The sequence below is a fragment of the Montipora capricornis genome, chromosome 13 (genome assembly GCF_036669925.1).
Source record: "Montipora capricornis isolate CH-2021 chromosome 13, ASM3666992v2, whole genome shotgun sequence".
NCBI lineage: Eukaryota > Metazoa > Cnidaria > Anthozoa > Scleractinia > Acroporidae > Montipora > Montipora capricornis.
In genome coordinates, this window is record NC_090895.1 from 42,499,687 (window position 1) to 42,514,884 (window position 15,198).

General features: G+C 36.8%; 1 protein-coding gene across 1 annotated transcript in view; it reads right to left on the minus strand.

The window, feature by feature from the left end:
• Positions 1-221: 221 nt before the first annotated feature.
• LOC138028424 (eukaryotic translation initiation factor 2A-like) overlaps positions 222-15,198 on the minus strand; it is a 20,533-nt gene continuing 5,556 nt past the window's right edge. Inside the window, exons 7-21 of the mRNA XM_068875963.1 lie at positions 14,927-15,027; positions 13,036-13,153; positions 11,682-11,798; positions 10,664-10,732; positions 10,242-10,343; positions 9,784-9,824; positions 8,880-8,924; positions 7,673-7,761; positions 6,536-6,599; positions 5,880-5,973; positions 5,040-5,095; positions 3,645-3,770; positions 2,738-2,836; positions 1,730-1,795; positions 222-1,121 (exon numbers count right to left, since the gene is read on the minus strand). Coding sequence (XP_068732064.1) covers positions 1,056-1,121; positions 1,730-1,795; positions 2,738-2,836; positions 3,645-3,770; positions 5,040-5,095; positions 5,880-5,973; positions 6,536-6,599; positions 7,673-7,761; positions 8,880-8,924; positions 9,784-9,824; positions 10,242-10,343; positions 10,664-10,732; positions 11,682-11,798; positions 13,036-13,153; positions 14,927-15,027 — 1,253 coding nt within the window. The 3' untranslated portion in view covers positions 222-1,055. The remainder of the gene's footprint in view (positions 1,122-1,729; positions 1,796-2,737; positions 2,837-3,644; positions 3,771-5,039; positions 5,096-5,879; positions 5,974-6,535; positions 6,600-7,672; positions 7,762-8,879; positions 8,925-9,783; positions 9,825-10,241; positions 10,344-10,663; positions 10,733-11,681; positions 11,799-13,035; positions 13,154-14,926; positions 15,028-15,198) is intronic.

The following is a 15,198-nucleotide window of genomic DNA, read 5'->3' on the forward strand; positions in this document are numbered from 1 at the left end:
ATCTTGTTTCTATACAAAAGAAATAGGGTACATCACCTAGCTAGATTTGAAACGAATCGGTACAAGCTTTATGGGTTAACAACCTCTATCTACATACTACGAGAGAAACTAAAACTAGAGTGTTTTATCCTTGTCTACCGCGTACGCGTGGATAGATGGGTGTGGTAAGGGGATGACAGCGAGGGCAGAAGAGGGGTTGGGACACAATCAGCATCACATGGTCAGCCAAAAATGATATAATTAATTACACGTTCTTCATTTTAACTTTCCTGGTTTTAAGGATTTTAAGAGAAGAATAACCTATTTATTTCAAGTACAATTCAGTCTCCTTTTTTTAACAGTATCATTCATTTCACATTTCAATGGGCTCTTTAGCATGATACTGTCACATGGTACAAAATCCACCATACTGGATGGCAAAAGGTATGCAACAGCCTCCAAAACAAAGCAATTTCAACCAGCCAAGCAGGACTTTTATTTGTTTTGGATGCCCCAGTGCGTAGCTTGCCATCCAGCAGGGCAGATTTTATACCATGTGACAGTTTCGTGCAAAGGGCCCATTGAATGAAAACTAGTTTTCATAACAATGAATCCAATCTTTCCAGTAGTGTAGCAGCTCTCGTAACCTTCTATTATTTGTAAGTCTAAGTCATTGTTTCATTGTCTTGTTTTCGCTAGGGTGGAGATCCAATTACATTATTTCGTTACGAGAGCTGCGACATCACAAAATCTTTGAAGCTGGTTATTTAGACAAGGTTTAACAACAATCGTGTTATATCCAGATTTTTCTACAAAAGAGTTGCTTCAAGTACACTCCTCTAATCGACACTGTTATTGACAGTGGAATAGCATTAACGTATTATGATTGGCTGAAAAAGTTGACTTTTGTGTTGAACCGCTAAACCCTGTTCAAATAACCAGCCCTTGAAATTTCTTAGCTATCCTTTCCAAAATAATTTTATTTTCCATACAAAGCTCCTATCTCCATTTTCTAATTTCAAAACAACGCTGTAGTAGTTAATTTCAACAGTTACATTGTAATTGTAATTTTTGTGTCAGCTGCTAAGTTCTAGTTCTTGTATTTCCTTTATAAGAAAAGCCTCTCCAGATATTTTTTCAAGCTGAAAAAAGAACAAAAGGTAAATGAGGCTGGGAACTGGCAACTAAATCAAGCGAAACGTGAAAATAACTTCTCAAAATAGTGACGGAAAGTTTAAAGAAAAAAGCAAATACAAAAAGAAAAAAACTAAAATTGAAGAAGATTGGGGTTTTTGAAAACTGTTCAGCAAAACAGTTTTTCACCAAAACATGGCGGAAGCAGAGCTTTTAGTTTCTTCAAGAGTGAGATAGACAAAACCACGAAAAAGATGGCTTCTAATCTAATATCATCCTTGAGCTAGAACCTTCTTCAATTCATGCAACCACAGAGAGGATGGAATTTAAGTCTTCCAACCTTGTAATGACCGTGTTCTTGGAGAGAAGTGACATCTGCAGATTAGACTTACTTTGTTTTGCAACATTACGCTTTGTCATCGGGCAATTTTTTTTCCCGCTCCTTTCTCGACCAATCACAATGTGTATCCTTTTCGCAGGCGTCTTCCATACTTAGCAGCATCCAAGTGTTTTTACGGCAAGTCAAGTTCATGTGATTGCTTACGTTAGTACAACGATTAACCGATTGGACTAAAACACAGTTAAGTGGAAAATCGAAGGTCAATTATTGTCTCACCTGATTTTTCTCCAACGTTTTTCCTGCTTTCTGTTGTGCTTTTAGATCTTCAATCTGCCGAAGTTTCTAAGTTGCGGCATTCAAAGACAGTTCAATTTAGTTCGTACCCAAGGCAAACCATGCAAGTAGCTTTCAAAAAATAATACTTTGAAACACGTTCGCGACAAACGTGACTTTGCCAAAAACTGACAAACTGACTTGTTTTCTTTAAAATCATTTCCTACAAAAAACTGGTGGAGGCGTGATCTAAAACACGAAAACAATCTGCTGAACATTGTCATGCGTCGTGTTCAGCAGATTGTTTTCGTGTTTTAGATCGCGCCTCCACCAGTTTTCAACTTACGATAAAAGAGGTTATTCATATTTAGAAAGAACAACCCTCTTTGAATCAACAATTACACCATGTCAACCTTAAACTATCTTTTTGATTCCCGCATTTTCAGGCTTAGCTTCATTCCGTTGCTACTATTTCTCACATTAGCATTTTCCATTTATCATAAATTCAGCTTCAATCGCTTTGCGTGTTGGCTAACTGAGGATGGCAGAAGTTTCTATGGAAACATGTTTTATGAACTCAAAGGTTTCGTCGTCTTCTTAAAATATATCATTTCATTCGTTGATTCATTCATCACGGGAACATTAGAATCCACAAACGACCAGCTCCCAACGTCAGTGCCTTCATAGCTGAGTTAGTTAGAGCGTCGCACCGGTATCGCGAGCTCACGGGTTCAAACCCCGTTGAAGTCCTGAATTTTTCTGCCTTCTCTACGAAATTCCGAAAATTGCGTTCATAACTGCGAGGATCCTGGCTTTACTTGATTTATAAGTTTGTATGCTTTACAGACATTTGTGTTGGTCACGAAACTTTGATTTGTGTTGTTCTTAAAGTAATTTCTGGATTAACTCCAGCTTGCATAGCAAGTAGGGGCGAGTAATTGGAAAAAAGTGCACAAAATGAAATGCACTGTCATGACACGGCCTATTTAACGTGGCTTAAAATGATTGTACCTTTCTTAAATTCCGGAGTTTCTTATCTCTGTCTGCTGGAACACTTGAACTTGCTGCTGTTGTCGTTGACGGAGGTGAAGAAAGAACCGGACTCACTGCCTAAAGCAAACCAAGAAGAAGTCTTTTGGTTGACAACATCAACTGAGAATTTTCATATCACCCCTTTCCTAGAGATGGTCTTCACTCACGTGATGAGACGGCCATGTTGCTGCACAAAACAATAGCAAATTATGGCTCATGTTTTGCATTATAAGAGAGTCGCATTCCCAAATGACTTTTTTCTCTATTGTTCTGTGTACCAACATGGCTGCTGTAACGTCAGGTGAAAACAATACCCCAAAACCAGCGATTAATTGTGATAAGAGAAATTGATGCACTTTCAAATAAAATGACGTTGACTCATTACAGAACTATCGTACTTTAAATACCGGCCTAACAAATAAGGGAGAAATAGACTGAATCGAAATAGTTTGAGATTTTAACTATGATCACATAAGCCATCTTTATACTAGACAAGCAAAACAGAAGCACTACAAATGTTTGTCTCATGTTCCATCTAAATTGCGCAGAAACAGGGTGTACATTGTAGATCACTAAGAATAAATGTGCAGTTTGTGGTCCACTGGACTGTCGAATCAAAAAATCAAGTGAATAAATTGGTATTTGCTTTGCGAGCCAACTCAATCATATAAAACATGATTGACAAGGCTACATATTACATGTACCGGTATGTAGCAATCAGTTGATTTGAACTGTTGCGATAGGTGGTCACGTGATAGGACTTGTGCAGATTGTTGCGTTGGGTGTGCTGCGTGACCCTTTGGTCACAAGTTTCAAGTTAATAGATGTCCATACTACCAACAGCACAGTCTGTTGTCCATGGATGAGTTAAAAACAAGACACTTACCTCTGCAGCTGCTCCCTGTTCTTGTTTGGCTCTTGCCTTTGCTTCTCTCTTTTTCTTGTTTTTAAGTGCAGATTTTGACATTTCTTGGTTTTCCTTTTTCATGTTTTCAGCAGGTTCGTATTCGTGCTAAAAAGTACAAGAGCTACAATCAGGGACAAAAGTCTAGGGACCCTTCGCCTCACACTACAAATTGCAAACACATTAACATTCCCTCGATTGAAACGTTCATTCTCCCAACTAGTACCAGGGAGTTCTTTGTTGGGTAGTCATTAAAATTTGATGTTATATCAAGATCACACCTCTTAAGCTGATTATAATCTTCATTCTCAATACCTGTCTGACTGAGGTTTCATTGAAATTGATAAGAGAATTTACATGCAGATCACTCTTGGGAGTCAATGGGTTAAGTACCCGCTGAACTCTGTCATGCAAAATTCCTACTTGTCCTTTAATCCCTCAAACCCCAAACAGCCAATTGCAATAGGCCACTGTGGAAAATACCATAATACTCTTTGCTTATAACTGCAAATTTTGCATAAGCATTGTTTTCAGTTTCTCTTGGGACTTACAATGGTCACAAGAGAAAACAAAAACAATGCTTATCCAAAATTTGGGGGGACAAACAAAGAGTATTATGGTTACGTATTTTCCGAAGTGGCCTATAGAACAGAATATAATTTTATTTTCTCAGTTTAGTTAGTTTTCAATTGAGTATCGAAAGTAATTAGCGAATTCCTTTGGTTTTGCATTACTTCACTCAGATTAGTTCAAAGTTCTTGTGCCACTTTTTCAACCAATCAGAAGTGAAACCAAAACCAATCGTGGTTCGTGCGTGCACATTTTTTCATGCTTGGTGTGGGCTACGTGTAATTGCTTCAAGTTTTGATTGGTTTACTGGATTGTCTCCGTCGTTTTTGATTGGCCAAAGTAATTACTTTAGTTTTGGCTTTATGACCCTCGATTGAAACTCGGTCTAATGTACAACTTAAAGTAGGGAAACAAACAAATATATAGATAAAATAAATTCCAGAATTACAACTTTAATTAATTAAATATTTGAGCCTAGGAACTAAATAAACCGGTAGGCTTTTGAGCCATATTGAGTTGGTTAGGATTAGTGCTGGTTTAACAGCAAGAAATGCTTTAATTTTGTTTAAATTTTGCAATTTTGCTACAAAAAAATCCAGCTTGTAAGTAAAGTGCATATAAATGATTGATTTGATTTCTCAAATCATTGGTGGTACCTTTTGTATATATTGAATTTGGATGGTAGAATTGAAACTGAAATTGCATCATGTCTAGTTTTGTTCAGAGGGTGCATCCAAAACATTCTATTAATAACTAAGTTGTCTTTGCTGGAATCATTTATAATTTCTTCCATAAAAGTTTCCTCACCAATTTGACAGAAGGAGCAGTTCCTCTGAGCCCTGGAGGTCGGTAAACCTGTTTAGCTGACAGTCCAAAAAGATAAATACATGTTATTGATTCACTGGTTGGGAAGTCCATACTGCAAAAACCAGAGCACAGCACAAACCCCTGGGCTGAACTCAAGACAGACGCGAAAACAGGTCACCAGGCATATCATACATAGCATGTAATCACCACCTCATACAAAGAAGTATTTCTTTAGTCACAGTTGACACAGGACGAATTAAAAAAAGCTATGCCACATTGGTGGGGTATGAAGTTGATTGGCTCAACAGAAGGTGAATAGGTCATTTTGGCATTTACCAGTTCCAGCTAGTTTTTGTGTAAATACTGTTAACAGAAAATAACTTAACTAACATTACCTTTCATAGCATTTCTATTGCTGTGATGGTTGCCAGCGACTAGTATTGACAAAAAATTTTTCATTTCTTTATTATCCCTAAGTGTTATTTTATCCTATTATTGTCATTTGAGATATTCGTCTTACTCTGTACTTCCAGTTCCCCAGTTTAAAATGCACTGGTTCCCAACAACAGTAGCTGACGAGCAGGTGACTTCAGCTCCTACATGTATCTCTCCCCTTCAAGTTATAGTTTCCTGACACCATCTTGAGAACTATCTTCCCATCAAATACTGCCCTTCAGAGCATATCAATGCACATTGTCTCCCAGTAAGTCAAATAAGTTATGCAGAAAATAAAACAACCCAGCTCTGAGAAAAGTGATTTAAACTGGGGTTACCAGCTGTTTACTCCTACAGTAGCAAACAGCTGTTCTCTGTACTAAGTAAAGTTTGTAAAATGCAAACCCTTTTGTTTATCTTGTTGTTCAGCGGCAGGAACACCTTCATAATTGATTACTGGCTCCTCAAAAACACCATATGAGACAGGCTGCCATGTAACCTAGTTGTCAAACAAAGAAGTGCTATGAAAGTAGGAAAACGATTTTGGTGAAATCACAGTCCCTTTTGAAAGATACATTTGAAGCAGATACATGAGGTATTTCCTTTGCCATCTATCACACGTGCCATGGGAAGAAAACACTGTTGAAGCTCATTCCAAGCTCCAAAGGGAAGGAGCTGATGTTTCCCAACACCATCTAAAAATTTGTCATGTCAAACATCTCGGCCACAGCCAAAATGATGATAATGATGATGAGAAAGAGTAAGTTCCTCATTTGCAGTTAACAGAAAAAAGGTTGCTGATTGAAATAAAACAAAAAAAATTAATAGCCAAGAAATCATTTTTGTCAACTAATGTTATTTGTGTTCCAACCGGAGCCTTATTGGCTGCTGTGACAAAGGAATTTTTTTTGTTCCAGTGGCTGGCACATTTGAACAACAAAAGGAATGCTTGTAAATGGATATCTTCCCAATTGTCCCAGCTTTTTTCTTGCTGGTATGCACTAGCTTGATTTTGGACAAATATTTTGACATGCAAAGCACTTGACACCCACAGAACTTACCTCCCAAAGTTCACTGACACTTTTTTCATGCAACAATTTTCCTGTGTAATGCCAAATCTTATACCTAAGACAAAAAAATTGACATGTGAAAGTCCACACACTCCAAGAACGTGGCATTGTCTGATTCTTTGGATGGATGGTAAAACAGAAGGTACAAAACACAGGTCACAAGTAACAGATCATTGTTTTACCAACACGGGAAGGAGTCCTAAGCATTCATTAATTAAAGCTAACCTTAGGCCTAAATATGACTAAACAAAAGTTTTTAGGCCTAATGTTAGCATTGGTAAGAGCTGATTCAGGGGCGGATCTAGGATAAATAAAGAACCGTTTCCAAAACAACAAGAAAGTTTCTAGGGGAGGGGGGTGCGGGGGTTTGGGGGGTCCAGGGGCATGTGCCCCAGGGAATGTTTTGCATTATAACTTTCCATAGTCCCCTTTCCCGTGTTTCTGACCGATTTCTGTAGAACGGTGGAAACCAGTATGGATCCGCCCCTGTGCAGCTTCACTAGTGAAGCAAGCACAGGCACAAGGAACATACGCAAACTAAGTGGTGTTTTGATCATTTGTACCTTTTGTTAGAACAACAGACCCTAATTAATTGTGTCATTAGCGAAAACCAGGCTTTAATGGTTAGGGTTTTTTCTGTAACGGTAAAACAATGACCTGTGACATGTGTGTTTTTTTACTAGCCCGAAGGTAAACACACGAAATTATTTTTCAGATGGCCACTCAGGATATACTCGGAAAAAATCTGAGTGCTCCTTTGCGGGAATAAAACCTAAGACTATCTGATTACTAAACGAAATATGCTGAAATTGCAATCAGGAATTTGCATAATTACTATGAAAAATTACTATGAAAAACGTTGTTTGACGTTCAGATAAGTCAGTATCCAACATTTTTTTATTGTAATTCTGATTACTAGTTCGGATGTACTACCACTGAATTACAGTATACAGGACTTGTGGGAACCTGACCATTAAACTTGGTTCAGTTGGCAACAATAATAATTATTACTGTCCTGCTTTTTTACTAGGACTAAACTACACATTTGAGTATTCTGGTTCTTTTCAATGATTTCTAATAGTTAAGCTATAACAGGTACAAATGACTACATAGAAACTTGTTTTTTACCCATTTCCTTCCTTGAGTCTTGGAGACGTTGTTGCTGTTAAGATATGTTCACCATCTGAAGACCACTCAAAATATGTTGTATCATCTGCCTATTAACCAAACATAATAGGACAACAAGACTAAGGCATATGCACACATGTAATGCTAACAACACACCTTCAAGCACCATAAGTTAGGAGGGAATACAAAACATACAACACTGTTTTCTTGGCAATAGGTGAGACAGAGAGGGTTAAACCTTGCACACCCAATAGTACCACCTACAGATTTAAGGATGGTATTTACGACTGTTATTGTGCATACGTTCTGCGCATCTTGAGATACTTGGATTTCCTATGGGCAGTGCTTATTAATACAGGGATATTTTGTTTAAAACTGTACAGAGAAAGCAGAACTTAGCAAGTGCTCTTGGTATCCAAAAAAAAATTGGGGGCAACCACGCATTTTTCAAAGATAATAATTAAGCTTCAACTTGGAAAAGAACGCCAAACATTGCTTTGCATTTTAAAGCTCTTTACAAATACTGTTGATTAACTATCTTCCAAAAAATGCGTGGTTACCCCCAATTTTCTTTTTGGATTTCAATAACTTTTGTTACAATCTGCTTTTCCTGCAGATTCACTAAACCATGCAAAAATACCTTTTAATTAGTGGGCACCGTCCGTAAAGTGTACCTAAACTCAAATGTTATTTTTATCATATATACAATATTAATCTCCCCACCAAACATGTTTTATCATTCTTACCGCACATTTTTGCTTTTTATCTGTTGGGAAAGACATGCAAAAATATCAAAACTAGCAGTAGTTTGGACCCACGATTGTGGTGTGATAGGCACGGGTCTGTTCTCGATTTAACGGCACAAACTATTCTTTTAATTTGCAATGCAAAATTTATTTGAAAACATGCAGGAATGCAAAGCACTATGTGACATAAAATCCAGAATACTGACCCATGCCTCTTTCATAACGGCCACAAGTTCAAATTACTGCTGATTCTGAGACTGCTAAGTTTGTGTGACTTGTATGACACAGAAAAAAAGAAATTCTGTGTAACAATGGCGAAATACATTTATGTTTGCTTTGGATGCGGAGATTTATACATTGTATAAGGAACGAAAAAGATTTGAGTGCACATCAGACAGTAATCTTGTCAATGGGAAACCTGATTCTTAAGAGTGAACAGGTTATACTGACAGACAAATTACCTGAGGTTTGCTAATTAACTTAAAATCTTTTCTGCTCCAAAGTTCCTGTTGGTAAAAGTTGCCAAAGAATTCCAGTCACAAACTGTGTGAAACAACTCTAATTCTTATAGCAAACACTATGCATACAATAATAATAGTAATAATAATAATAATAATAATAATAAAAATAATAATAGTAATAATAATAATAATAATAATTATTATTATTATTATTATTATTATTATTATTATATTATTAGTAGACATGGTTATGCATAATTCCCTGTTGTAAACAACTACATGTATCATTGATAATGTATGCACCCAAATAAAAACTTCAGTGGTAGTCACACAAATTGTATTTACTGAGAGAACTTAAACCAAAAAAGCAGTTGAGTGTCTCTCAAGTGGTTGTTTTAAGTCCTTAAAAAAACCCTTATTATTTTCTCCCCTGCTGACTTCTTGCTTCCTTTTAAAATGCACACATTATTCTCTATGATTTGACTAAGAGGTCAAGAGATAAACTTGAACAGTGCAGTTCAAAGACAAGTGAACCAAAACATACGGGTACAACACAAATTTTAATATTCGTATAACACAATACCAGAAGCATATAAAATGCTCCTAACCATTATGCATACGCATGTTGACATATGCGCACATACTTATTCTCATATATGTCACTACTATGCATGAGCTAGCCTATTGTTTTATCAGTTGTGGAAAATCACTGTTGACTATAATGGGCATCACAATTGCAGTGAAAATTGGTGGTTAACTTAATTGCACTCAGAATGTCTGTAGATCATCTTGTGTTTCTATGTTCATGAAGTACCATACGTATTGCAGCCTGTGACAAGCAAATATGCTATTTTTGCTTTAAGTTGTCAAAATGGTAGCCTGTTAATATTGAAATGATTCTTACCAGCTGACCTCTTAGATTTCCAAATCCAGCCAAACAAAGAAGTGCTTTAAGTTAAGGGTTAACTAAGAAGACACTGTGGCTCACAGCAAAGCAGAGGGAATGGCTTATTATTCTAGCAAATTTGGGAAATTCCTGATCAAGCCTACAATTGTAAGGCTTCCTCCATTTTGTGTTAATGCCAAAGTAATTTAATGATCTAAAAACCATTAAGCCCCACATTGTGGTTGTATCTGTTTGTTTTTTAACATAATTGTACATGTATGGTCAAAACGTGCCATCTGATTGGCAGCACAATGATCATATGTCTTGAGTATTTTCTTGAAACATGAAATTTGTTATGCGTCTGCATTAATGTGGGCCTTAAACATGTTATCTATAAAAAATTCACTTGCATGTAGTTAAAGCATTTCTTTGATAATTAGACATAAAACCTTAGCACAACTGTCTGTAAAGGATATTATTTCCATGTGGGTTGTAAAAGATGTCATTTCGGGGTCCTGTTCCAAAGTCAAACACTGGGTTGCATTTAATATCAAACAGTGTAGCTTTAGCAGGCATAACTGAGCTATAAAATTGAAGTTTAAATTAAGGAAAATACATAAACAGTAGGCAGTTGTGGAGTAATGTTAGCAGCAAAATGTGCACTGAATAATCTTAACTTTGACTTTCATGTGCAGACATTCAAAAGGAGTCCCAAACTTTTAAGGCTCTCAAATTGACAGTGATGCAATGTTGTTCTCCTGTTTAGTCAGAAAAGAAAATTAACAATTATTATTGTAATGACAATGTACCAAAGTTTAATTTAAGTACATTGGCTATTATTGGTGGCTCATTTAAAATTATGCTCCATCCTTTGCTAATTTAACAGCAGAAAGGATACAACCATAGACAACGCAGAACTCTTTAGAGTTTGGACTCCACTTCACTGCATAAATTGGTCCTCTTTTGCCTGCAGGTACAAAAATAAAAGTCACCTTGGAAAAGAATTAGATTAAAAGGAGACAAGGTCATCATCTCAGAACAAGTTTACCAGCGGTTTGGGAAACAACCACTTTTCACATTTAAGCAACAGAGGACTTTTTCCATGTTTACATAGCCTCACCTAAACAAAAGGGGGAGTTGGGAGAATTCGAGACAGTAATGCAAACCCGAGACGCAGTCGAAACAGTCCTATTTTGCTTTTATAAAATTAATATTTCTCAAAAATAATTCAACAAATGAAGGAAAATTCTGTTTTTTTAACTTCTTCATTGAAACAGATTTTCTTGATACACGCTCATACCTCCTACCAGCCAATCAAAACAAACGTCTGACAACACATGTGTGATGCTACAGTCGTGTTTACATACTCTCATCTAAACACAGCTATTGACCAATAGGAGTGAACGTACTGTCCTAATTATTTTATAATAACTTGTATCTGGAAGACAGACTTGTTCTCACCACTGCACCAACCCTGCTCTCATTAAAACCAGAAGAGTTTAAACCACAATGTTTACACTTAAGTTTAAATGAAACGGAGTAATAAGTGATTCCAATCGCTTATCTGGACAATTTAAGCAATTTGTCTCTTACACATACCTGAAAAATTCAAGTGGCTTGGAGGAGATAGAAACTCATAACCTCTGTGATGCAGGTGTAAATGCTCTACCAACGGAGCTATGAAGCCACTCAGTTGAGAGCAGATCATGGACTTGATGAATGAAATAAACAAACATATTTGAGGTGCGGGTTGTAGATGAAAGAGAGAAATTATCCTCACGCTTATCTGGAAAATTCAAGCAATTGTCTCGTATTCCAGATACAGACATGTAAGTGCAAGAGTCACTTCTCCCATTCATCCATAACCTGAACTTCAAAAATATAATTATTATGTTTACTTTTATAGTTTAAGTTACCTAATAAAACCATACTGCTGTCTCCTGATGTACTGATAAATTGTAGTGTCTGTTCACCATAGTATGAAGCACCTGATTTGTCAACATCTGTAGTTGTCAGGACGAGGACATGTGTGCCTGATCATCAAATTACAAAAACAAGAAGATCGCAACTTCAAGTTTTCAAGTTTTATTTATTTACAAGAAACAATTTAAGTTGTTACTAGGCTGGCTTGCAAATAGCGAGAAGCTAATCATGGCAAGCCAGACTGTAGACGAAATTATTTAGACATTTGTTTTTTTTTTTCACTTACAACAACAACATGTAAACATTATTCTTTGTGCTTTCAAATATTTAGAAAGTAGAAGAACGTAGGAGAAAAAGAGAAGAAAGCAGTCTAGGTAAAAGAACAATATGTAAAGAGGAAAATTACAGACTATACTTAACCTCAGTTTGAAATTTAATTTTTCTTCTTGCTAATTAAGGTATCTATATCGGCATAAGAGTTTTCACTTTCTAGAATTTCAATTAGTTTTGTTCTAATAGTTTTCTTAAAACAATTCCTGGATACGTTCTTGAGACTCTAGAGTTGGTATCCCATTCCAGATTTTAACACCCACACGTGAAAATGCCTTACTTTGAAAGTTAAGTGCGGATTGTTTGGAACTTTTAGAGTTTAATAACCTTTGGATGCAAAGTGAGTCCAAAAGCTTGCTAGGGGCCACCTTATCTTCTGATCTTAAATGAAATAATCATGGCAACAATGCAACAAGGCTTCTTCAGAAGGAATTTAAAAATGAGCTTAATTGCGTGCTGGTTTGACCAGTCAATAAAAATTTTGAGCAACAGTATGAGACCTTTAAAAACTCATTAATAATTCATGAGCCTATCAGCCTATCAAAACACCTATGAAACGTTACGTGTATGAGCTTTATATCCTGATAAAACACTTCTTGTTAGTATTCTTTAGATAAAGAATACTAATAAGGCATAGCTTGTTTTTTCTTGTATGCTAATATTCACCTCACAATTTGAACCATTGTTTTGAGTCCAGAGGGACACGCTCTTTGTGGAATGTTTTTTATTAAGCCGTTCAAAAAACTTGCAGCACATGTTTTATCGGGTCTAAAAATACTCGGCTACGCCTCGTGTTTTTAAACCCTGATAAAACACTGCTGCTTGTTTCTTAAACATAACATTACACTAAAAGCAATAAAGACAGGATAGAAAAGGTCCAAAGGAAATCATAAATTATAACAATGCACACATTTTGATTGGTTCTCAACTAATTTTAACCTCTCCATGTAAATGGAAGATGTGTACCATAATCTAGGTGACCTCTGGGTCATAAGGGAGAGGAAGTGGAGTTCTCACCTTTTTTGTTCCACAATAATTTTACTCGGTCAGCCTTGAAGAAGCTTTTGTTTGCAAGAACAGAGCCTGGATTGGCAAAGTCAGGATGCCTAAACAGTCGCACATACGATGGGGCTCCCTGGGAGGAAAAATTGAAGGATATAATTTACTAAATGAAGGCACAAAGTTTGTTTAGAAAAGTTGGAAGAAATTACGTATGTCCAGGGTACATTTACAGTATGTTCCAAGCAAAAATGCAATTTAGATCAATGTGGCTAATTTGATGGGGATTTTATGGAGAACTAACTATAGTAACTTGTAATGAACCAAGAGCTCTGATTCAGGAATAATTTATTAAAAAAGAGAATCACTTATAGAGCGAGTTTCAATTGAGTGTTGTAAAACCAAAACCAAAGCAATTACTTTGGCCAATAAAAAAAGGACGGAGACAATCCAGTAAACCAATCAAAACTCGAAGTAATTACACGTAGTTGACACTGAGTGCGGGAAAATGTGCACGCCTGAGCCACGATTGGTTTTGGTTTCACTTCTGATTGGTATAAAAAGTGGCGCGAGAACTTTGAACCAGTCACTGAGTGAAGTAATCATAAACCCAAGTAATTCACTAATTACTTTCGACACTCAATTGAAAACCGCTCTATACAAGTAAATGTCCTCAAGGGTCAAAATACTTTGCAAGTGACTATTCCTCATAGATATAGATGTAACACTAACTTTTGAAAATGTTAGACAAGTGCCAGTTTGCATTAGCCCAATGACTCTTGAACAGCCCCTTCATTGACAAGTAAAATCTTCTGGTATTAGACAGAGTAAAATCTATTGTAATAATTATAAGTCTCACTCCTAGGAGTAAATGGGTTAATGCAAGGAAAGGTTTGGACAATTAGGTGCAGAAATAAGGAATAAAGGTACATGCAGCCTTCAATTCCTCTGGTTGTTTTTCATTTCTAAAATCAGGAACAGGTGATCTATCTGATTCAAGTAAAATAACCCGATTTTTTAAAAGTGGTGAATACACCTTTGATACTACACATGCATTCACAAGCATGCTGTTTCAATAAACTAATTTCACCCTATATATTATCAACCTCATTCCCAGGGTCCTCTCTCTTCCACCCTTGAGAAAGTACCCTGGTTGCGGCCGGTCACATATGTCTGCTAGATTTTTGCAGACTCCAGAAAAAGAAATGAAGGGGGGGGAGGAGGGGTTGTTCACCGAGGTTGAATTTTTGTTTCCACTGAACTCATCTACTGAGCTCAGTAGAGAGTGGAAATTACACATCATGTGGTGTAGGAATGTCTTTTTAAATCACAAACAAAGTAATGTCTTCCGCATCCTGTTGGAGGTACTGATACTACATCTTTCCTCAAATGCAACACTTTCAGACAATGCTTGTTTTACTTTTAAAATTGTGTTTGTATCACCCGAAAGCAGCACAACTTGAAGTCTACCTTAATTAAGAACATGGGCGCCATTTGGTAGGGGTCCCCAGAAGCTCCGGCGACCAGTGAAAATCACGATCTACTCGACCTGGGCACAACGGCTACTCAGGGAAAATGTACAGTACATGCATTTGTTGGCCCCGGCTTGGCAAGGAAAACAATTTTCGGCAGATACTTGAAATTTTCTCCATCTACTTCAAATTTTCGGGAGAACCCTGTTTGGAAAAGAAAAACAATCTGTTTCGCCCTCCCCTAAATAGAACTGAAAAAGGTACTGTTGCCAAAATTAAGTCAAGTACCCATCCTCTGCGCCCATATCAGTTGAAATCACAGGCAACTGACCAACTGAGGTCACTTGGCTTTCTTGACGGAGGAAGAGAAAGGACCCTGGGAATGAGGTTGTGTATTCCTATGTTGATGGCCTCATGCAAGAGTACTAACCACTCACCTTCACACTAGGAACATAACCTGCAATTTTAAATGGTGGGGGACCAGGAGACAATTCAAAGTCTTCCACACCTTGAAGTCTTAGTTTAGTGGCAACTGAATCTATGAAACGCAATCACAGAACTTCTGTTGTTCAACAAGGCAATCATGTCATGGTAACAGTGCCTTTTCAATAACATGGTTATTCTAGACTTCAAAATTTATCCATTTCTTATTGTTTTTAACTGCCATAAGTCATATTCCCTGTGTCATTCATTTAATCAATATAATTAT